Here is a 24,610-nt window from a genome sequence, read left to right as displayed (position 1 = left end):
TTGCCTGGAGAATCCCAGGGACGGGGGAGCCTGGTGGGCTGCCGTCTATGGGGTCACACAGAGTCGGACACGACTGAAGTGACTTAGCAGTAGCAGCAGCAGCAGCAACACTCAATAATTATAGGTTGAACAAACCTTCTCCCTCTCCTGCATACTATCAATATCTGAGGGGTAGGTGGGCTTATCTCAATCTTATTCCCTTCTAAGACCCAGTTAGAAAAATTAGGAACCAATTATTATTGAGTCCGGGAAAGTACTTTGAGAATAGACTGTGTTTTATCCATTTTGAAATACCTAGCAAAGTCTCTTGCACAAGTTAGATTGCAGTTGGAAACCAAAAGCACTCTTGTGGTTATTGTTAAGAGAAAATTAGTGCATGCAAAGAATTTAGAAGAACCTCAGGTTCAATAAATGTTTGCTCCTGCCTCAGTGTTCCTTTCTGTAACAGGAATAACAATACAGGACTGTCACACAGCTAATTTAAACAAGAATGCTCTGTGTGAAACAGCTTTGCAAGCTATAAACACCATCCAAAAGCACAAATATTCCACTGCTTGGCATGGCATTGAGCAGCCCAGTTTGGAGGGAAGGGCCTTCATCTAGAGGTAAGAAAATCTAACTCAGCCTCTTACCACTATGAACTGACCCTGAACGATTGCAATTTCGGCTTTGTTTTCTTCAAGTGTAAAAGTAGCTTCTGAATGGTCAAGATCGTTTCTCGGGCATCCAGACTGCGTCTCCCTCCTGTGACCTTTCTTTTCCCAGCAGGATAGGGAGACTGGGGTGGGGGCGGGAACCTCCCACCATCCCCTCCGCAGCCTCCTCTGCGGCGGCTGAGGGGCGGGGCGCTGGAGGGGCGTGTCCCGGGCGTGTCCCGGGCGGGGCCTCCTTTCCCAGGCTCTGCCGGGACGCACGGGGGCGCCGCTGGGCCCGCGCTGCTACAGGAGTTGCGGAGCAGCAGAGGAGGCGCTCACTTCCGCATCGGGCCAGGCGGCGTCCGGCTGCGGCGGCGCCCACGGCCAGGCGGGCCGCAGGTCAGTCGGGGATGCCGCCTACCCTGCCCCGCCCATCCGGAGGATCGGGGCGCTGGGTGGGCCTCAGGCCCGGGAGGCGGCGCGGCGCCCTGATTAAGGGCCCGGGCCGCAGACTCGGCTTCCGGTAGATTCGGGATCCCCGGAGTGCGGGAGACCCCGGCGGGGCTTTGTGGTGTCCCAGCCCCTCCCCTTTCGTCCAGCGTCATGGGAGGAGCTCGAGGCCCTTGAGCCGTGTTTCTCAAAGTAGGGTCCGCTGGCGGACTCCTGACCCCACCTCATACTTTGTGAACCGGAGTCTCTACCGTGGTCGGGGAATCTGCATTTTCAGCAAGCCTCCCTGATGGTTTTGATGCAGGTGGTCACAGGACTGCACTCTGGAATGCTTTCTTAGAGGACTGGGCACTTCCGACTCCTTCCGACCCAGCAGGGAGTCCAAGTGGGTCCATTTGAGCATAGGGCCCTATGACTGGCCTTGAAGTGGTAGTCCTCTGTCTTGGGGGTTCTCTTGAATCCTTGGCGCTCAGGGTGCTGCTGTGTTACTGTTGCCATCAGCAGGAGTCTTCAGATGGACAGATGTTTAGTGAGTGACGTGCCCGGGTCAGGAGGCTTAGTGAGAGTGCTGAAGGAGGCTGTGTGGCCTGCGGCTGGAAGAACTTGGAGTTGGTCCAGCTGTCCTGGATTGGGGCTGACTTCACCATTTATAGCAGGGCGCACTTTCTTGTATCTTTCTCCAGTGTCCTCACCTGGAGAAGGAAATGGCAACCCACTCCAGTACTCTTGCCTGGAAACTCCCCTGGCGGAGGAGCCTGGTACGCTACAGTGCACGGGGTCGCGGAGAGACCAGCGGGACTGAGCGACTTCACTTTTCATGCATTGGAGAAGGAAATGGCAACCCACTCCAGTGTTCTTGCCTGGAGAATCCCAGGGACGGGGGGCCTGGTGGGCTGTCGTCTATGGGGTAGTACAGAGTCGGACACGACTGGAGCGACTTAGCAGCAGCAGCAGCAGCAGTGCTCTCATCTGTCAGTAGGGACAGGAACGCCTACCCAGTAGGACTTTTCTGTGAATTAGGTAAAATCAGTCCAGTGACTCCTACAGTGGCTGGCACTCAGTAAATGGAAATTGTTAAGGGTGATGCTAAGGGTTGGATGGCATCCCCTACTCCATGGACATGAGCTTGAACAAACTCTGAGAATTAGTGAAAGACAGGGAAACCTGGCATGCTGCCTGCAGTGAGTGAGGTCTCAGAGTAGGACACAACTTAGCAACTGAACAACAACAGAGGTGATGCAATTTATAGTTCCCCGAGCCAGAGATTAGTCAAGTGGAATAATATGTGGAGAGGGGTACAGAGTATATCTGGAGAACAAAGATTCTAACTGGGGTTGCTTGGGAAGTTCATGTAACCAATGAGGTTTGCCTGCAGCTTTGAAGAATAGACAGGATTCCAGGGAGCTGATAACAGGGACAGCGTGAACCAGTTCCACCCCAGGCCTCAGAAGTGCTTCTTTCACATGGTTTGTTGCTGGGCTGCTGCTTGGACTTATACGCAGTGTAGGAAGTCACAGTGATAAATGGATTTTGAAAGCTGGACTGTTGGCCCATAATAGTTGCTGTCTACTGATTATGTTTCACACACATGGTATTCCTCAGACTCTAATGGTCTCCTCTTACTTCATTGGAAGTTGGGTAAATTGGAACATCTACGAAAAGATCATAGTTGATGGCATAGGTGAATGGCCATGGATGCTTTGGGTGTAGTTGAGCCTCTTGGCAGCCATTTTACACTTGCTATGAAAGGTCCAGATACATTGGGAGTGCCTTTTTCATCATGGTATTGTTTTAGGTTTCATAGGAACACTGCCGTCACCTGTGGTTCACCTATCTCCAGAATGGGTTAGGAAATAAAATCTATAAAATGTCCCCAAAGCTTCAGCTATTTTGGAGGGAAGAAGCCAGATGATTTACAGATATCATTTTGTTCCTCTAGACCAGTTTGTCTTTTGGTATACATGGAATTCTAACCTTAGTTGACAAATTATATTTGCCTAATTTAAGAATTATCGTTACCATTGTTAGTAATGTCTGCTCTTAGGTTTCCTTAAATCTCTGGAGCCAATATCACATCTTTCAGTATACACCTTCTGGTAGATTTTTATGTCATTATAGATGCTATTTATCATTTATTGAGTACTTACTCAGAGTCAGAGACTGTTCTACATACTTTTTAAATTTTCTGTCAGTCATTCCTCTGATAGTCCTTTAAGGGAAGCATCATCCTTACCTCCAATTTAGACATGGGGAAACAGGCAAAGGAGGATTAATGTTTGCCTAAGGTCCCAAGATAGTAAGTAGTAACGTCTAGCAGCCTGATTCCATGCTACATGCTCATAACCTCTGCAAGTCTACATTGCTCCCTAAGACTTATTATAGTTTGAAAAGATGTGTGAATACAAGAGATCATAAGCACACCTCACCTATGCTCTAAATGTAGCAAACAATGCATTAGTTATCTCGTTTAATTCTTTAAGCGATCATCTCAACACCTCAATTTGGTTATAATAGTTTATTATCATTTACATACTTGGGGACAGAGTTTTCCAGCTTCTCAGATTATCTGAGACTTCTTTTCTGTTATATAAAATCCTTCAATTCAAGATTGCCAGTGCTGAGGAATTTGTTTAAAATCACATTTGAGTGTATACTTTTTAATCTATTTCATGTATTATTGGAAATGTCAGTGGTGATTGTCCTTTGTTTTTACAGAGGGGGACTGAGATCACTTTGTTTTGCAGTTTCTGAAAGTATTTCAAGGCAGAACTGTGGGTGTTGGAGAGAGCAATGGAAGGTCACAAGGCAGAAGAAGAGGTGTTAGATATTCTTCGACTGAACGTGGGTGGCTGTATTTACACAGCCAGGCGGGAGTCCTTGTGCCGCTTTAAGGATTCAATGCTGGCATCCATGTTCAGTGGTCGTTTCCCTTTAAAAACAGATGAATCAGGTAAATACCTCAAGTCTGTAAGCATGATCATGAATATTCATTAAAATAGGAGTCTAGTTTAAATTCCCTTTAATTTTTCTAATTACAACAGGATGTATTAGCTCAGTATGCTGATTACTAAGATCATTAAGACTGTATGGAGTTTCATTAAGTACCTGGAGAAATTAAATACCAGTTTCTAGAATCTGTGATGCTGTCGCTAAAAGTTGACAAAAAAGTGAATGTATATAAAGGTCAAAAAGTGAAACTGTCCAACTCTTTGCAACCCCATGGACTGTAGCCGGCCAGGCTCCTCGTCCATGAGATCTCCTGGGCAAGAATATTGGAGCGGGTATCCATTCCCCTCTTCAGGGGATCTTCCAAATCCAGGGATTGAACTCCGGGTCTCCTGCATTGCATTGTCCAACCATGGATCTGATTTGGGGGATTAATTATATTTGGAAAGGTGTTACATTCATGCAACTCAGTGGGTCTTTGTATTGAGCTTGATTAAATATATTAGCTTCTGTATGTGTTCTTCAAGTTAAAAATTGTGTTTCTTAGAGAAAGCAGTTGCCTTCATAGCTAAGGGCAGTCATTGTCAGTGTAGAATTAGTGTTAAATTCACTCCTAGTCCAGCTGCAGAGCCTTGTGTGGGCTGACATGTATGCCACAGAAAACATCAGTGCAGTGATGATATCAGTCAACCATGGGAGAGGACTGAAAATTGGTGTTTCAGAAGAAACTGTAAAACGCAAGGATTAGGGTCCTGGTGCTGCTCTTTGCTTCAAGTGTTTTGGGGTATGCTGAACCTACTGCTGGTTGTAAAAATTCAGGAATGCAAGTAGGGCTTTTTGTACATCTGAGGGATTCTGGGGCTTAGAGCACCCACTCTTGCTTCTGTGTTAGGTTGAGGAGTTCTGAGCCTGAAGGGCTGTTAGTATCCCTAGGTCTTGTTTGCCAAATGAATGGCAGTTGAAAGAATGAAAAACTCACTGATGTGTGGTGCCCAGGACTTGATGTCCATCTGGACAAAAAGGCTGTGGTGAAAAGGTGGTCAGTGGCAAGTGAGTTGTTTCCTCTGCTCCAAAGCTTATACCTTCTTAATCCTTTTATTCTAAACTAATCAATGGAGAAAAGGAATTATTGAATAACCTCATGGTGGTGGTTTAGTCACTAAGTCGTGTCTGACTATGACCTCATGGACTGTAGCCTGTCAGGCTCCTCTGTCCATACAGAAGTATTTTTTTTAAAAATTCTGCTGAATTGTCTAAGAAAAGCCCTTTTTTATAAAGTAGTACCCGCATAGCATTTCTCTTTTAAAGTTTAGTACAAAAGGACAAGCCTAGTAAGTCCAAGGTCATGTGTCCAGGTCTTGGAACCATGGGTTTATATGTCAGTGACACTGCAAGTTGATTTGTATGATCACTGACATACGAACGCCAGACATAGTAACGAACACTCACATACCCTCATTAGGGAAGAACTCCATACACCTCTCCTGGCCCAGCCAGGCTGAGGTTAGGGGTAAACTTAAAATTCTACCAGCAGTCTGAGGCTTCCATGGTCTTTGCGGTAGCCAGCAGTGGGAATGTGGTCATTGTATCCAAAATTCCTGATGGAGCTCAGAATACATTTTCCTATATGGTAGGTGCGAATAGCGACCCCATGGACTTCAGCCCACCAGGCTCCTTGGTCCATGGGATTTTCCAGGCAAGAGTACTGGAGTGGGGTGCCATTGCCTTCTCCAAGAGGTTCCCCAAATTTGACTAAATCTACTTGAACACATGATATTAACTTTCTTATGAGAAAGAAACATTTCTACTTGTAGAGGTCTTCAGTCTAATTTTAGTTTGACATGTTGAAACTTTATCATGGTTATTTGTATCTATGCAATAATTTTTGAACTGAATGTTTTCTAGGAGCTTGTGTTATTGACCGTGATGGACATCTATTTAAATACCTTTTGGATTATCTTCATGGAGAAGTTCACATTCCCACAGAGGAGCAAACTCGGGTTGCTCTGCAGGAAGAAGCTGATTACTTTGGCATCCCTTATCCGTACAGCCTGTCTGACCACTTGGCCAATGAAATGGAGACATATTCTTTAAGGTCAAATATAGAACTTAAAAAGGTCTTGGCATTTTCTTAAGCTTTAAAATATATATATGAATATATAATATTCATTTATTATACATTTATTATTCACAAAGCACTGTATGTTATTTTGCATAGCCTGTGTTGTAACGTAAGCCACAATGAGACAGTTTTACATCTTACGATTTTTGAAGTTGTGTTTCTTAATTACCAGTATTCATTTTTAGGCCAAAATTCTGTTCTAGGAAAGTATATTACAAAGCCACTCAAAGGTTTATGGAGTTTTTATTCCTTGTTGAAAATTTACCACTTTTTGATGGCTTTTTATTTTTAAAAATAGAACTCTTCTACTCTTGAAGTTCTCCTTAAATTAAGAGCAGCACTGTAGTATGTAAAGATATAGTGGTAATAATTTCTTTCCCAAAATGATATTTTGAAAGGATAAATGTGTTAGTCGCTTAGTTGTGTCCAACTTTGTGACCTCATGGACTGTATGTAGCCCACCAAGCTCCTCTGTCCATAGGATTCTCCAGACAAGAATCCTGGAGTGGATTGCCATTTCCTCCTCCAGGGGATCTTCCTGACCCTGGGATTGAACTCATGTCTCCAGCATTGCAGGCAGATTCTTTACCATCTGAGCAACCAGGGAAGCATAACTTTAAAAGGATGGTAATGATAAATAAAAGATGGAATAAAATCTTTCACCTGATTGAATGAGTGTAGCAGTTGATTATTAAGTTGAAATATGTTTGATTAGTTCACCTTGAGATCAGTAAATTTTTTTTAAACTGCTTCTATTTTAAGTCACATTTTAAAGGTGTTTATATGACTTGAACAGCTTCATCTGTTTTTTTCTCATTAATAAGTATCATATTTGCTATTAATTAGCACTTTGGGGCATCTAAGAAAAATGTTTTTCCTAAATAATTGTGCATAGTGAAAACTGGTTTGAATTGGTCCGAATTCTGTTGACTTAGACGTCAGTGTTTAGGAGAGCAAGTTGATGGTATGGTTATTAGGAATGCAGCATGAAGAGAAAGTTGATTTGGTTCCAGATCCCCTTCGGGAATTTGCGTGGTTGTATAGATTCTGCTACTGGAATTATTTATAAATTGAGTTGTTAAACAGTCTCTTGGTACTGTTTGTCGCATCTGTAGAGTGGGGCTAAAAAAAAAACCTAACTGGGGTTAGTTGGGGTGGATTAACATTCACGTTTATAGTCTTTCATTCCTGGTTTGCATGCACAAAGAACAGAGCATGCATACGTTCATTCTGCCAGCCAACTCGTACTTATTACACCTAAGACACTGTTCTGGGGACCGTGTGGAACATTCAGTTTTTGCCCTTGAACAATTTATAATGCAGTTGATGATTTTCACTGATGTGCAAGTGAGGATAAAAGCCAATTCAGGAATTAGATAGCAATATTAAATGCAGTACACATTAGGGTCCTCTTTTCCTTCTCTGAGTCAGTAAATAGTAAGCATCTCTTGTGTGTCAGACCCTTTTCTAGGCCCTTGGGATACAAAACCAACAAAACATTGCTCACAGCAGTAACGCCGTTTCTCCCAGGGAAGGCCTGAGCCACCCCACCGGGTGAAGTCCTTTTGTTCTGTGCCCTCAGCGCCTCGTAGGCTTTCCTGGTAGCACTTAGTACACTGTGTGTTGATGACTTATTTAATGTCTGTCTTCTCCATCAGCTATAAATTGAGGAGGGCTGGGGCCCTGTCTCCAGGACCTTATATACATAGTATTCACACATCACTTAGTATTCAAGTGACTGAATGAATAGGTGGATAAATGCCAAATAAGTTCAGACCATAGGCATTTAGTTTCATATATTCATATCCTTCAGTGTGAAAGAACAAGTTAATCTGGTTCATCCATGATTGGATTTTGAGTTCAGAATAAGCATCCACCATGGGGTTAGTGAATAGAAGGTAAAAGGAAAATTGAGTCAAATGGAAAATTTGGGGGAAAAGAAAAAATTCTAACTTTTAGTGATCATATGAAGATTTTTAAAGTGATGTTGGTAGTGAGTCTAGAGGAGGAGGAAATGAGGCATAATTTCCTAGTGGAAAAGGATTCTCTAGATGAAAAGGTGTTGGATTTTGGGATAGTGAAATGCCCAAGGCCCCTCTACAACACCCCAAATTCAACAAATGGTTTGGTTTTTAAAGGCATAAAAAGTAGATTATATGTTTAGTCTTTTTATTTCCCTCACAACCAAGTGAAATGATAGCTTTACAGGAAAGTAATAAAACAAATTCATTTTTACTTTGCTCCAGAGTTAAATTCAAACTTTATATATATATATATTTTTTTTTTGCTTCAGGCTTTAACAGACTTCTGTGATTCGTATGGTTTAGTATGCAATAAACCAACAGTTTGGGTTCTCCACTATCTTAACACATCTGGTGCAAGCTGTGAGAGTAGAATTATTGGTGTATATTCCACAAAAACTGATGGAACAGATGCTATTGATAAGCAGCTGGGAGGAAGAATTCACAGTAAAAGCATTTTTAAAAGGTATGTCCATATTTAAATATGAAAAGGAACAAAATAAAGTCTTGGTCTCTTCTAAGAGGTGTTATGAATTTAATATGTGGTTGACTGGGAAAGACCATCAGTACTTCTCAACAGACAGAGTGAGTTTCATAGCTGTTGAGATAAGCCTGCTTCATGAAGAGGCCTGCAATTCAGGCCATTTGTTATCTGTAGGAGCAATAGGCCATCCATCTGGTCTTACAGAAGTTCTCAGCTGGAACAGTCATCAGAATCCCCTGAAAGGCCTTATACAGAGAGAAAAGAAAGAAGAGAAAAGCCACATGCCTGGGTGTCTCCCCTGGACTGCAGTCCACGAGCAGAAGCCTAACCTAAAGTCAGCAGGCCTGCTGGGTGACCCAGGACTGGCCTCCGTCTTGGTGTCCTGGTTTAAGAAATGCCAAGAGTCGGACATGACCGAGCAACTGAACTGAACTGAAAGGCTTTTCATCCAGTCCTGTCCCAACTTGAAAATTCTATACCTTGAGCATGTTAAATTCTTAAGGGTTATTCTGTTAATGTTTTCCTTGTAATCTTATTTATACTGGTCAATTCACCTAGCAGTTTTATTTTAGTTCTCTGGGAGATTGGATTGGGTCACATATTAGTGACTAATGCATGACCACATGAGCTTGCTTTTTAGACAATTAATATATCATCATTTTCTGAATTCTTTACAGACAGAGATGTTTGTATATAAGTACATGGCATAGTGTTAGAAAAGTTTTAGTCAAAGTTGAACCTTTTCTAACTTTGCTGGAGTTAGGTGATTTTTTAGAAAACTTATTTTAAAGATTTATTAGTTTGTCTACACAGTTTATATTGTGGGTTAACAAATACTTGGCCACAGTAAAAAGAGATAAAATGTAGATTAGTTGGTAAGTTTAGTTTATTATAATAATAGAGCATGTCATATATATATATGCTTAAGGATCACAGAAGAACAATTGTACTCAGTACCAACATATTTTTTTCCTTAATTAGCAAGCACTTATTAAGTATCTTATTTGCTGTATACATATACATACATTCATACTTAGGTAGTATATTTTCATTACCTTTTGTAATATTTCTAGGGAGGCGGGAAATAATGTTCAGTACATTTGGAGCTATTATTCAGTAGCAGAATTGAAGAAAATGATGGATGCCTTTGATGCCTGGGAAGGAAAAGGTACAGTCCAATTTTTCTATTTCAAGGCGGAAGATAGACTTTTCCTTAATAAGACAAAGCAAGGTCACATACTGAATTGCTTTTTTAGATAATGTAATTTTTGGTGTGGGTCCAGGTATTTGTCACCTCATAGTAACATTGAAGCAGTTTACTTAAAAATTTTTAAAACTCATTCATTACTGGCTATTATTAATAATTTATAGTTCAGTAACCTAAAATACACTTTTATTAGTTATGCTTACTTAATTCAATTTAAAAAGAGTTCCTGTGGCACCTTTTGGGTACCTAGCATTGTCGTAGGAAGTATACATCTGTGTTAAGCATAAAATGTGTAATCAAAAGGAGAGAGAGAGAGAGAAAATGAAAATAATGCTAGGAAGATAGCTAAAGAGCCCTTAGAAAATAAAATATGATTTAAATGCACACTTTGAAATTTGACCATTTTTACCAAGCTGCTAACTTGAGTTGATAATAATACTGCTACTTGATATGCAGTGTGATACGTAGTTTACACTTAGAATCTGTTAGTCCTAAGACTATGTGCTGTTTACCGTTTATTGATGAGGAAAAGAAGTCTCAGGGAGGCACGCCACTTATTAAAGATGGCAGAGAGTTAACTGTTCTATGCTTAAGTATTTTTTTCTTACTTAACATGTATTGATGTCTGTTAGGTGCAAGCACTATAATAAGTCCTAAAATTATCCAAAGATAAATAAGACACATTTTAGTCCTCAAATGATCTTAAAAGCTGGTAGAGACGACATTGCAAGTCACATAAGATTGAATAGAGAACGGAAGAGCCTTTTTAAAACTCTTCATCAGCTGTTCCTCTTTCAGGCAGGATGGTGGTCCCAAGCCTTTTTTCCCTCAGTACCCGTACTTTTCCTCCTTTTTCTTTTCATATCATGCCCCTCAAACAGATAGGATGAAGTGTGATGAACAAAGTGCTATTCTCTCTAAGCTTATTACTTGAGACTTAATTGACTTTGAGACACTTGGGCTTAAGTTGAGGAACACCCCTGCTGGTGTTCTCAGTCTCCGTTTGTGCCCCTGGACTGGCAGGCTGCCCAGGAAGCTTTGGGAGGGCCTGGCTGGGATTCCTTCTCCACTGACTCGGGAAGCTGGGATCTCTGACTCTAACAAATCATGTGTGTGTAACTGACTTCAACTTTTTAGAAAGCATGTTATAAAGTATTACTGTTATCTTATAAAAGTTCTGGAAGGCCTGTGGAAAGCCATAATACAGGAAACAGAAATGAGAGAAAGAACTATTGAAAGGAAGAAGGTGAAAGTGAGAAAAGTGTGGAAGTGTTAGCTGCTCAGCTGTGTCTGACTCAGCTCCTCTGTCCATGGAATTCTCCAGGCAAAAATACTGGAGTGGATTGCCATTCCCTTCTCCAGGGTATCTTCCTGACCTAGAAATTGAACCCGGGTCTCCTGCATTGCAGGCTGATCCTTTACTGCCTGAGTCACCAGGGAAACCCTAAGAAAGCCTTAAATACCAATAAAAAAGGATAGGTTATTTGAGAAATATGCTTGGGAGAAGAACATAACTTTAACCTCACAGCATTTATCAAAATACTGCCAGTATTATTAATTTTTTTTCATTATTTCATTATGAGTGAAAAATGAAACTTTTATAAACTATAGTAAGATATAACCAAATAACTGATTTCTTAATTGGAAAATAAATTATAAGCTTAAAATGAAACATAAAGACAAAGATAAATTTGCTTATACAATATTTAATGTATTAACTTTAAAGCATAAAACGTTATAAATAAAATTTTAAAACTAATTAAAAAACTTGTATAAAAGTATTACATGAAGCAAAGATTATCCTTACAATAAATAGAGTTTATTTAAATTGACTAGAAAATCAGTTCAACCCTGTTACAAATAAAGGTATAAGATTCATGACCATAAAATTCCCAGGAAAGGAAATAAATGTGGCAGAGATTCAAACTCATTATTAATGAAATATGCATTAAATGAGAACTATTTTTACATACCAGATTAGTAAAGATCTCACGCAATCTTGGCAGGAATAAAATTAATATTACTTTTGGAAATTTATCAGTACATATCAATAGCATCAATATTGTTCATATCTTTTGACTCAGTAATTCTACTTCCAGAAATCTACCTTATGGACATAATCAAATGCAGAAAAAGGCTTATGAACAGAGATGTTCAACTAGGCATTATTCATAATAGAAAAAAAGTAAAAACAATATAAATGTCTATAATACAGGGCTAAATACATATTGGCACATCCACAAGATATAGATGGGATATAGCTATTAGAATTACTTTGAATAACTTTTTACATTGATGAGCGCCCATGATTAAGAAATGGTCAAAGTAAGAAACAAAATTAAATATAATGTGTTTTCAATTATGTACATATAATATAAATAGAAAAAAGATTTGAATGAGATACATCAAAATGTCATGAGCCATAACTCCTAATCCCTTAATTAGAAGTGGTTTTTATTTTTTATATATACTTTTCTATATTTTCCAAGTTTTATACAATGACATGAATTATATAGGAAAAAAATAAGTTTTAAAAACAGTTTGCTGTGTATCCATATAATAGAATTCTACTCAGAAATAAAAAGAAATGACTATTGATACATATATCAACATGGATGAATCTTCAAAGCATCATAAAGAAGCCAGACACAAAAGGCTACATACACAGTGTATGATTCCGTTTATGTGACCCTCTGGAAAAGGCAAAACTAAGGAATGGAGGGCAGGACATTGAGTGTAGAAGGGCACGAGGGAACTTTTGAGGGTGATAGAAATGTTGTATATCTTGATTGTGGCCGTAGTTACATGACTGTACACACTTGTCAAAACTCAAGAGTACTTAAAAAAGGTAAATCTTATTTTATGTAAATTACATTTCAGTAAACCTGACTTGGAGAAGGCAATGGCACCCCACTCCAGTACTCTTGCCTGGAAAATCCCGTTGATGGAGGACCCTGGTAGGCTGCAGTCCATGGGGTCACTAAGAGTCGGACACAACTGAGCGATTTCACTTTAACGTTTCACTTTCATGCATTGGAGAAGGAAATGGCAACCCACTCCAGTGTTCTTGCCTGGAGAATCCCAGGGATGGGGAGCCTGGTGGGCTGCCGTCTATGGGGTCGCACAGAGTCGGACATGACCGAAGCGACTTAGCAGTAGCAGCAGCAAACCTGACTTAGAGATGAAAACTTACTGGATGAGATTTAGGGATGTTTTTGTGGTGTTTAAGTAGGTGTTTAAGTAGTCAAGCAGTTCTAGAAAGTTGTCTTAAAATGAGGTCCACAGACTTTGAGTATTGGACACAATATATATAATAATTTATGGGCTCACCTTGCTAAGTTGGTTGTTATTACTGGACCTTTAATGATGAAAAAGAAAATGCCAAATTCTTTCTTGGGATTTAAAGATTACTTTTGTTTTTAATGCCAAGCAATTTTTATTCAGCATCATTCTTTAAACTTTTTCTAATGTGTCTATGTATAATTTTTATGGTTTTTTTTTTTTTTAATTGAGGTGTAATTCCCATAAGAATTAAAGTACACATTTCAGTGACATTTGCTGCACCAACAGTGTGTGTAACCAGCACCTCTGTTTAGTTCCAAAACATTTCCTTCACCCTAAAAGGAAACCCAGTATCCATTAAGCGGTTACTCTCTGTTCTCCTCTCCCCTCAGCCCCTGGCAACTACCAGTCCGCTTTCTGTCTCAGTGGATTTGCATATTCTGAATTTTTATATAAATGGAATCCTACAATATATGACCTTTTGTGTCTGGCTTCTTTCACTTAGATAATGTTTTTAAGTTTCATAAGAATACATTTTCAGCTTTCAATCAGAATCGTATCAAACAAACTGTTACCTATAGAATAAATGAACAACAAGGTCCTATTGTTGTGAATCCTGTGATAAACATAATGGAAAAGAATATGAAAAATAATATATACATATACATATGTATAACTGAATCACTGTTGTACAGCAGAAATTAACACAACATTGTAAATCAAGTATACTTCAATAAAATAAATTTTAAAAAAAACAGCAGATTTAAAAATTAAGTGAATTTGACTGGAATCTTGGCTTACCACATTAACTCAGATTATTCTTTTTTCTTTTTCTAAAAAGATTTATGTACTTATTTCTGGCTGTGCTATGTTCGTTGCCGCGTGTGGGCTCTCTCTAGTTGCGGTGAGCAGGCTTCTCATTGTCGTGTCGTCCCTTGTTGCGGAGCACAGGCTCTAGGCACGTGGGCTTTCGTAGTTGTGGCGTGAGGACTCTAGGGTGCTGGCTTAGTAGTTGTGGATCACGGGCTTAGTTGCTCCCTGGCATGTGAGATCTTCCCAGACCAGGGATTGAACCTGTGTTTCCTGCACTGGCTGGTGTATTCTTAACCACTAGACCACCAGGGAAACCCCTCAGATTATTCTTGTTTGAACAGGTGCCTATAAAGTATTGACGACACCTCCTGTTCATGTAGTGGTTGCCTTTTATAGAGTGGTTCACAAAATTTATCTGAATTGATGGTCGCAGCAACCTGCTGCTGCTGCTAAGTCGCTTCAGTCGTGTCCGACTCTGTGCGACCCCATAGATGGCAGCCCGCCAGGCTCAGCCATCCCTGGGATTCTCCAGCCAAGAACACCGGAGTGGGTTGCCATTTCCTTCTCCAATGCATGAAAGTGAAAGGTGAAAGTGAAGTCGCTCAGTCGGGTCTGACTCTTAGCGACCCCATGGACTGCAGCCTACCAGGCTCCTCCGTCCATGGGATTTTCCAAGAGGTAGAAAGGGCAAGTGTTAGAACCCCCACTGTTCAATCTTTTCACGTTACTACCAACACTGTGACTTACGATAAAGGTACCGAACATCTCTTGAGTGCTAAGTTCTAGGCATTTTGCTTTTATTTTCTCATTTAAGGTTTGAATTCTCATCATCATTTCACAGATGAGGAAATTCGGGCACAGAAAAGTTGTTAACTTTCCCAAGGTGTTATGATCAGCGAGTGATAGAAATGGGATCCAGACCCAGGCAGTCTTGGCTCCAAAGCCTGTGGCCTTAACCAGCATACACTCAGTTGCCCAGGTCTATATAATGACCTGCTGATTATCAGTAGCAGAGCTGGGCTCGGAGAAGGCTATGGCACCCCACTCCAGTACTCTTGCCTGGAAAATCCCATGGACAGAGGAGCCTGATGGGCTGCAGTCCATGGGGTTGTGAAGAGTTGGACATGACTGGGCGACTTCACTTTCACTTTTCATTTTCATGCATTGGAGAAGGAAATGGCAACCCACTCCAGTGTTCTTACCTGGAGAATCCCAGGGACGGGGGAGCCTGGTGGGCTGCCATCTATGGGGTCGCACAGAGTCAGACACGACTGAAGCAACTTAGCAGCAGCAGCAGCAGAGCTGGGCTGGTAGCCAGCTCTTCGTAGACCCAGGTCATGAGCTGTGTCCCTGCTGCCCTGGCTCTTCATGTGAGCTTTTCCTGTGTGTACTTTTCTTTGTTAAATAGGAGGCATGAACTTTAAGGTTTTCCTGGCCAGTTTTATACCAAACAATGTTGCTGAATCTTTGGCAGTGGACAGTGGTTCTCTAAATTGTCTTTTATCTTCCAGGTGTTAGCTATTGGCGGGTGCCTCACGAGCTGATAGAATGCTGGACTCTGGAAGAGCGCCCTTTACTTGGAAGCCTGAGTCACATGGCTCCAATTCGAAAGAGGTTATTTGTTCTCTGTTGGTTTATTATTATTAATCTGTCACCTTTATTTTTACTGCCTTTATTGGGGGAATAAATAATGGTTCTTAACCTCACTGAGCTTACTAATCACCTTGATAAATATTCTGACTTACCATCAAAATATAAATCTAGATAAATGCAAAGTTACCAGAACTATGTAAAAAGTAGAAGTAATTCTTTAAAACTGAGTTATATGGTTTATTATTATTTAAGCAGAGTCTGATTTTAAAAATACTACTGGACACAGTAGGAATGCTGTGGTATTTTTCCCCACTAAAGTGAAATCTCAGGCTTTATTGGCAATAGTTAAAAAATGTGTTAGACTTAATATTTGAAACTTCCTGTGATTTACTCTGAATTCTTTTCTGTAACCACAAATACTAATAGCATTTTTATTTAGTAGTATTTTCTTATGTTCTATGAAATAATTAGCATTAAATTCACTGCATGTCTGTGTCTTTCACTGTGTTTTACATACATTTAAAATTATTTCATTTTCATTGTCTGGGTATTATTCGTGGCTTTTTGATGTTCTAATTTCTTGATCATCTATTTTAGACTTTGTTTCGGTCCTTCTGTGAAATTTCAGACTGCTTTCTTTTACTCTCTGAATCTTTCACAGAATGCAGAGAATTTTACTTAGTTTTTAGTATTAATCCTATATTATTAAAACATCTTTTTTATTAAGGGCTTTCATTTTATTATCATAATTTCATTTTGCCATTTGAACTTACAGCGAGCAGATATCATTTGGGTCTAGAGCAGTGGTTCTCAACCAGAGGCAGTTTTGTTATCCAGGGGATATATTTGGCAATGTTTGGAGACACTGTAGGGTGGGGGATGCTGCTGGCATTTAGAGGGTTGCTTCCTAGAAGGCAGAGGGCAGCCCCTCACAGCAAAGAAATATTGAACCCCAAATGGCAGTGGTGCTAAGGTAGAGAAAGACAGGACTGGAGTTCAGTGGAAGATGCATGTAAATGCAAAGCAAGCAGAAGGGGCTTTATGGAAGCTCTCCTCTGTGTTGGTTGTCTTTCCTCTGGGATTGTATTAAGCATTATTTTTGATTCATGGTCAAGATGGTGATAATGATGACTTAGCAGCACTTGTGAGGTCCCAAAGAACCATTTTTCACCTACAAAATTTCAGTTATGTTCAGTAGAGTTTAAAGGTCAAATATATTATATTCACAGTTTTCAAATCAGTATGCTATTATGATTCCAGTTCTAAGAATCTGATGTTAAGTACAGCTACTCCAGCTTTCTTTTGTTTTCTTTCGGTTTTTGTGGAATATCTTTTCCCATCCCTTCACTTTTAGTCTGTATGTGTCCTTACATCTAGAGTGAGTACTTTGTGGGCAGCATATAGATGGGTCCTAGCGTGTGATCTGTTCAGCCACCCTATGTCTTTTGATTGGGGAATGCAGTCTGTTTTCATTTAAAGTAATTATTGATAGGTATGTATGTACTTAATTCCCCTGAAGTAGGAAATGGCAACCTGCTCCAGTATTCTTGCCTGGAAAATTCCATGGACAGAGGAGCCTGGCAGGCTACAGTCCCTTGGGTCGCAAAGAGTCAGACATAACTCAGTCAGACTGAGCACACATGTACTTATTTCCATTTTGTTAACTGTTTTCTGGCTATTTTTGTAGTTCCTCTCTGTTCCTTTATCTTGCTCTCTTCCATTATGGTTTGATAACTTTCTTTAGTGGTACGATTCGTACCACTAAAGAAAGTTCAGTTCAGTTCAGTCGCTCAGTCGTGTCCGACTCTTTGCGACCCCATGAATCGCAGCACACCAGGCCTCCCTGTCCATCACCAACTCCGGAGTTCACTGAGACTCACGTCCATTGAGTCAGTGATGCCATCCAGCCATCTCATCCTCTGTCGTCCCCTTCTCCTCCTGCCCCCAATCCCTCCCAGCATCAGAGTCTTTTCCAATGAGTCAGCTCTTCGCATGAGGTGGCCAAAGTACTGGAGTTTCAGCTTTAGCATCATTCCTTCCAAAGAAATCAAGTTATCAAACCATAAATCTCAGTATTTGTACTATCCCATGCCATGTTTTATGTTTTGATATCATATTTTTATACTGTGTCTTAACTGATTATTTTAATCATAGTTATTTTTTTTACTTTTGACTTTTAACCTTTATATCAGCTTAAGGTGATTAATATACTACCTTTACTACATATTTACCTTTCCAGTAAGATTTATTCTTTCATATGTGTTCTTGTTACTAATTAGTGCCCTTTGTTTTAAGCTTAAAGAAGTTCGTTTAACATTTCATGTAAGGCTGGTTTCAGTTCATTTCAATTCAGTCACTCAGTCATGTCTGACTCTTTGTGACCCCATGGACTGCAGCACCCCAGGCCTCCCTGTCCATCACCAACTCCTGGAGTTTACCCATACTCATGTCCATTGAGTCGGTGATGTCATCCAACATCATAATTTCATGGCTGTAGTCACCATGTGCAGTGATTTTGGAGCCCAAAAAAACAAAGTCAGCCACTGTTTCCACTGTTTCCCCATCTATTTGCCATGAAGTGATAGGATCAGATGCCATGATCTTAGTTTTCTGAGTGTTGAGCTTTAAGCCAACTTTTTCACTCTCCTCTTTCACTTTCATCAAGAAGCTCTTTAGTTCTTCACTTTCTGCCATAAGGGTGGTGTCATCTGCATATCTAAAGTTATTGATATTTCTCCCAGCAATCTTGATTCCAGCTTGTGCTTCATCCAGCACAGTGTTTATCATCATGTATATAAGTTAAATAAGCAGGGTGACAATATACAGCCTTGACGTACTCCTTTTCCTATTTGGAACCAGTCTTTTGTTCCATGTCCAGTCCTAACTGTTGCTTCCTGACGTGCATACAGATTTCTCAAGAGGCTGGTTTAGTGGTGATGAACTCCTTTAGCTTTTGCTTGTTTGGAAAACTGTTTCTCCTTCAATTCTTAATAGTAACTTTGCTGGGTAGAGTATTCTTGGTTGGATTTTTCTTTCTTTTACCACTGTGACTATATTATGCACCCCCCTTCTGGCTTGCAAAGTTTCTGCTGAAAAAAATCTCTTGATAATCTTATGGGGGTTCCTTTGTATATAACAAGTTATTTTTCTCTTGCTGCTTTTAAGATTTTCTCCTTTAACTTTTGACATTTTAATTGTAATGTGTCTTAGTATAGGTCTCTTTGGCTTTACCTTATTTGGAATTCTCTGGGCTTCCTGGATCTGGATGTCTCTTTCCTTCTTCAGCTATGTAATTTTCAACTTTATTTATTCAAACAAGATTTCTTCTCCTTTCTCTCTTCTTCTGGGAGCCCTGTAATGTGGATGTTAATTTGGTGTTGTCCCATAAGTCCCTTCAGCTATCTTCAATTTTTTCACTCTTTTTCTTTCTGCTGATCTGATTGGGTGAATTCCACTGCCCTGCCTTTGAGTTGAGTGATTCTTTCTTCTGCTTCATCTGGCCTGCTGTTGAACCCCTGTAGTATATTTTACAGTTCAGTTATGGTGTTCTTCAGCTCTGTGACTTATATTTTTCATATCTTTGTTGAAGTTTTTCACTGTGTTCATTCACTCTTCTCCCAGTCCAGTGACCATTTTTATGACCATTATTGAACTCCTTATCAGCCAAATTACTTAATCTGTGTTTCATTAATGTCTTTTGGTGAGGTTTCATCTTGTTCTCTCATTTGAAACATTTTCCTCAGTTTTTTCATTTTAGTTGATTCTCTGTGTTGATTTCTGTACAGTAGATGAAACAATCACCTGTTCACCAGTGTTCCCACTTTAGGCTTTTTATAGTGAATGGTAACTCAGTTCAGGAATCTTTGAAGGTTTGTCCAATACTTCTCAAATTCGAAAAGCATCTAACTGTACCGTGGGTTTTACTAGTCTAGCAGTTCCCAGAATGTGTTCTGTGGCATGCTAATTTTACTGGGTGCCAAAGGTTACATTACAGAATGATTGGTCAGTGGAGTCAACAAAGCTAAACAGGTGTCTTTACTATAGAATCTTTGTTAATATAGAGTTTAAAACTTCAGTAGAATAAAATACACACTTAGCATTTCTCAAGTTTATTTGTGAAACCCGTTTTTTCCCTTAATAAATCTCTTGCAGCTGCTTTTCTGGGAAAAACAACTTGGGACACTCCTGGTTATCCTCTGGATTGCATCAGGCTTTGTGAGAACAAGTCATGTGTTGTATAATTCTAGTGTAACACTTCAGATTTTAACTTATCATTGGTATTAACATTATGCATGAGTTTAAAAGAATGTATTTAAATTAAAACAATCTTCTGCAACCTTGCTAATTTATTTATTGACCTTGGTGGGCAATGAGAGATGAAGTAGGTAAGTTGATACCGCTAAACCTCTTGACTCAAATTCTTGACAAAAACCTTTTTGTTCACCTTGAAGTTAAACTTTGGAGACATTTTCATTAGCTATTAAACCTGTAAATGCTGACAAGCACCCATTTCTGTATTTACAGGCGACTAATAGTCAATGAAGAAGAAGAAGAAGGTGTGAACTGTAAGACCGGACCTAAGCCAGTCCGATTTTTGGGTCCTTCCACCAGCACCCAAATTAAGGTCAAGAACTCTGCTTCCATCAGGGTGTCTCCGGCCAGTGCCCCTCAACCCTGGCCCCGGGCAACAGCAAACCTGGCTGCAGGAGGAAGGGCAGTGCAGCGCTCTGCCCAGTCAAAAGTGCCAACCCCGGTGGGGACTGGGCTGCCTGAACATCCCCAGGCTGCACAGGGGCCTGGGGCTCCTGAGAACAGGGCCACACACCTACCTCCGGCTAAGGTTCTGCTCTCGGACAAGACAGCCACCCCGCACCGAGTGATCAAACTGAGACGGACTCCACTGTGTGCCACCGGGTCTTCCCTGCCTGCCTGCACCACACCCAGGCCAGCGGGTCCCCCGGAACCGCCCCCTAACGCCCTTAGCCCACTGGGCACGTGGACCGAGAACGGGCAGGACCAGACCAAGTGATGGAAATGGGGACTTGGGACCGTTTGCCTCTCCAAGCTTCCAACCCCGTTAACACAAACAAGCAGCTCTCTTTCCCCATACTGTCCAGGTGAACACTTACGTTTCTATTTAGGATGATTAGCGTGAAGCAGGAATGGAGGAGGGAGACTGTAAGTGGTTGGGCCTATGTTTACTTCTCATTTTCCCAACGTTTAAATTATTTGTCTAGGGACAGTTTTAATTTCAGGTTTTTTAATGTGTAGTTTTTTTTATTTTTAATAAAAATGCCAATTTTTATTGGTATTAAGGCAACAAAACAGCTGGGCAAAGTCAAACCTAGGAAGCCTACTTTGTTGCTGAAATAATTATAGATTTTAGGCACTTATTTGATGTTACTCATTTCAGCGGAGAGATAAAAGTGAAATTTGAGCTTAGCTCTTCCTGCCGGTGAAATAGAGAGGGGGATTTAGTGCTCCCCTGTGCTACATGCCAGATGGGGAAGATTTGAGAGAAAACGTAGATCAAGGTGAACTCCCTGCAGGTGACTCTCAGAATCAAGAGGTAACATGAAAAGAAATGATGGGGAGGGGAAAAAAAAGTAATTTGAGATCACACTTTGACTCTCACTTAATGAAACAGTTTTCTTTCCTAGATTGACTTTTCTTGCTCTTTTCCCTTAGCAGATTTATTTTATACATCACAGGAAGATTTCTTGGGTTTAGAATTATATAACATGTTTTTGGACTGAATTGTGAAGTATTTTATTTTCATTTGGATCGTGAAGTTTTGAAAGTACTTTGAAAAAGAAAAAAAATTCAGCTTTTTAACTAAAGTTAGTATTTTTTTTCTGGAAATGACTATTAAAGAGTTACTCTGATTATACAATATGGTTTTTATGCATAAAATTTCCACATAATTTGAATTTAATATTTTAAAACAGTATTTTGATTAATCTTCTATTTTTTCACAGTTCAGTTGTATGTGCTTACACATACATATTATATTTTGTAATTGGATCACGTTTCTATCTTTAGTGAGCAGTATGTTTTCAGTGTGTTAAAAATAAGTTCATAAAGCAGGATACTTTTTACTCAGTGCTTATCATTGTACTTGCATTGGTTTAAAAGACTAAAGTAAATATACTGAAAACATTGCTTTCTATTAAATAAAGCAAAACCTTTCCATAAAAAGTGATATTTTTCTGTAACTGTACTTATTTTTAAGTCCTGGAGCCCTTTAGTAGTGTGAAAGTTTGTTCATTTATATCTGTTTCTGCTCACAAAATTGCTTTCTTGTATAGTTAATGTATGAAATAGTTAAACCAATTTGGATAGCTGTCTGAGTACCATCAGCTTTTTTAAATAAGTGGTTTATTTGGGTAGAAAAAGTGAATATTTAAAAATTCATGAATGATAGTCCCCTGGGAAATATATAAAATATGCAGTCACCTTGAAAAATACTAAAATCCAGGTCTTCTGAAAATTAAAGACCATAGTGAGTTTTAAGTACTTTCATTTAGGATATTATTCGTATTGCTTGATCTATGACATTTTGAATTGCGGATTCATATAAGAAGATTTTATAGTAATAGATGTGTATTTTATACATAGTAAACATTTGTCTGGAGAGGAAACATGTTGAAAGTTAATCATGGTTGATTCAGTTGACAGCCTGCCTTTCTTTGCATCAAGTAGTTTAAGGGACATCTATTGAGCAGATTTGGCCTTTATAAGAGGTGAGTTTTTGGAATAACTACTGGGCCATGGCACAGCTAAAGTGGAAAGGTACAGACTTTCCCTTATAAATATCAGGAATCAAAATGCTCCTGGAACTTGAAAATTACTTTATTTTGGTGTGATTGGGGTGGGGGGGGTACGTTCATTTTGCATAAAGAAACATTTTACCTAATACCAGACTTTGCAAACATATGAGTTGGCAACTCATCATAACCCATGGCCCTTCCTGGAAAATAAAAAATTTTTAAATGAAAGAATGCTTTATAGAATAGTAATTCAGTATCATTACTTTGGAAAAGTAGGTTTGTGCAATTGTTGGGTCAAAGGACACAATAGAAATTCTGAATGGGGTGAGTAGGGTATTTAAGTATTGTTCATTATCTTTTTTATGAAAAAGATAATTAACTATGCCCTTCTAGGTAATCTGTGTTGAAAACTGGTTTGCCCTGATTAAAACTGGTTAGTTATACAGTGGAAAGCCTAAGGCTGACAGTAGGAATCTACTGAAACAGTTGTTTCATTTGTATTTTTAAATACCAAGTTTTTGTTTCAATATTGCCTTATGTTATAGTTTATAAAGTATTTTCATATATTTTATTTCATTGTGTTTATTTTACTTTTTAGTTTCAGAACAACATAATGAAGGTTAATCTTTCCTTGTCCTTTAAAGATCAGGAAGATGAAGTTAAGACTGTACAATAATGACTGTGCTACTCCCAACACACATTTTAGCTTCATAATCTAATTTTTACAGACTGACACAGCATCACTGACCAAAGGAAAAGCTAGATGTAACTAACTTCACATGTCTATCTTCTCCTAGAGGGACTCTGCTACCTCTATACTTGCAATGCCTGGTACATAGTAGGCCTCTAGTATGTTGCTGACAGTTAGGGCAACCGCCCCACCCCACCCCCTCTTCTACCCCAATTATTTTATAAAATGTATATGGTAAGAGAAGGCAATGGCACCCGACTCCAGTACTCTTGCCTGGAAAATCCCATGGACGGAGGAGCCTGGTAGGCTGCAGTCCATGGGGTCGCTAAGAGTCCGACAGGACTGAGCAACTTCACTTTCACTTTTCACTTTCATGCATTGGAGAAGGAAATGGCAACCCACTCCAGTGTTCTTGCCTGGAGAATCCCAGGGACGGAGGAGCCTGGTGGGCTGCCATCTATGGGGTCGCACAGAGTCGGACACGACTGAAGCGACTTAGCAGCAGCAGCAGTCTTCATGGGGTGCAGAAACTGATTTCTGACCTTGCAGAATGTATCTTGTTGAACAAAGGAGATGCTTGTGAAAGTCCCTTAATTTGATGATTGTTTTTAATGACCACAGTTACCATTAGTAATGATCATTACAGTTACATAGCTTGTCAAGTTGTTTAAAATAATTTAGAGATGTGGCTCATGAGACCCCAGAGAAGTCAGACAGATGCTGCCTGACTTCTGAGAAAGGAAAAAAGCAGCCTGGCCCCTCCCCTCCTGCCTTACTGCCCCTGCTAGAATTGCTGATGCAATTTTTCATTCACAGACTGAATCCTATTGCTTCCTTAGCAGGTACTAACATTGAAAAAATTGTTGATTCACTTCGAAGTCTGTGGTTAAATACAGTATAATTATTATCAACCATACCTTGATTTCTAAAGAAGGAATTGATATACAAGCATATTTGGCCTTCCCTGAGAAATCGTTCATACAGGAATTTTTATTTAAATAGCATTTTGAATGTGCATATAGACTTGTGGTAGTAAATTGTGCTGAAAAGGGAAAAATGCTAACCTTTATGTGAATATGAGGTGCCTTGTAAAGGGTTGCCCTATTTATACTTTCAATCCCTTTGAAGAGCTTTAATTGACATTTGGTAGGATGCTGGTTAGAAACTAAGTAGAAAGTATGGACTTCATAAAATGAAGGGAAAGAGCTTCTGCTATAGCAAGTGAAAAATATTTTTAAATGATTTACATGTGTGTATTCCTAAGTTAGCCAGGAACTTTTTAATTATGGAAAATACTGTCATTCTTCCATATGCTGAAGCTCTCCCTCAAGAACTGTCAACAAGTTGCTGAATTCCTCAGCCAGCGAAGAGTGGATGAGTGATTCTTGAGAGCTGCAGTTTTCAATCAGATGAAATCAAATGCAGGATTTCAAGCAGGTAGTACAGTCAGGAAAGGAAACATCATGAATAACTAGCAGAAACAAAAAAGATTGGTTTCCAGCTGTTTTCAGAATTTTGTATGCACGGAATTTGGTTGGTGGTGAGGCCTCAAAGGGACCGTTTTCACTTATAGTTCTCGCAGCCTCATGAGCTACA

General features: G+C 39.8%; 1 protein-coding gene across 2 annotated transcripts; it reads left to right on the top strand.

Moving 5' to 3' along the window:
* The first annotated feature begins 910 nt into the window (after positions 1-910).
* KCTD18 (potassium channel tetramerization domain containing 18) lies at positions 911-22,899 on the top strand. Of its 2 annotated transcripts, none has more exons than XM_061381145.1 (7): positions 911-1,034; positions 3,830-4,035; positions 5,937-6,148; positions 8,447-8,640; positions 9,732-9,826; positions 15,472-15,574; positions 20,078-22,899. In XM_061381145.1, exons 2-7 carry the CDS (start codon positions 3,876-3,878, stop codon positions 20,580-20,582), a joined length of 1,269 nt encoding a protein of 422 aa, XP_061237129.1. In that variant the 5' UTR covers positions 911-1,034; positions 3,830-3,875; the 3' UTR covers positions 20,583-22,899. The 2 variants fall into 2 exon arrangements, with proteins under 2 accessions (XP_061237129.1, XP_061237120.1); XM_061381136.1 differs by having other exon boundaries at positions 912-1,034; positions 3,801-4,035.
* The last annotated feature ends 1,711 nt before the right edge of the window (positions 22,900-24,610 follow it).

Source organism: Bos javanicus, chromosome 2 (assembly GCF_032452875.1).
Source record: "Bos javanicus breed banteng chromosome 2, ARS-OSU_banteng_1.0, whole genome shotgun sequence".
NCBI classification, from domain to species: domain Eukaryota; kingdom Metazoa; phylum Chordata; class Mammalia; order Artiodactyla; family Bovidae; genus Bos; species Bos javanicus.
The sequence above is the reverse complement of the archived record's forward strand: the minus strand, read 5'-3'. Positions and strand labels throughout refer to the sequence as shown.

What these genes read in the sequence shown, in the direction of transcription:
- KCTD18 (XM_061381145.1), top strand. Translation starts at nt 3,876, where the DNA reads ATGGAAGGTCACAAGGCAGAAGAAGAGGTGTTAGATATTCTTCGACTG. An exon ending in TTTAAAAACAGATGAATCAG is followed by an intron (nt 4,036 to 5,936) that starts GTAAATACCTCA and finishes AATGTTTTCTAG; the next exon opens with GAGCTTGTGTTATTGACCGT. An exon ending in CAAATATAGAACTTAAAAAG is followed by an intron (nt 6,149 to 8,446) that starts GTCTTGGCATTT and finishes TTTTTGCTTCAG; the next exon opens with GCTTTAACAGACTTCTGTGA.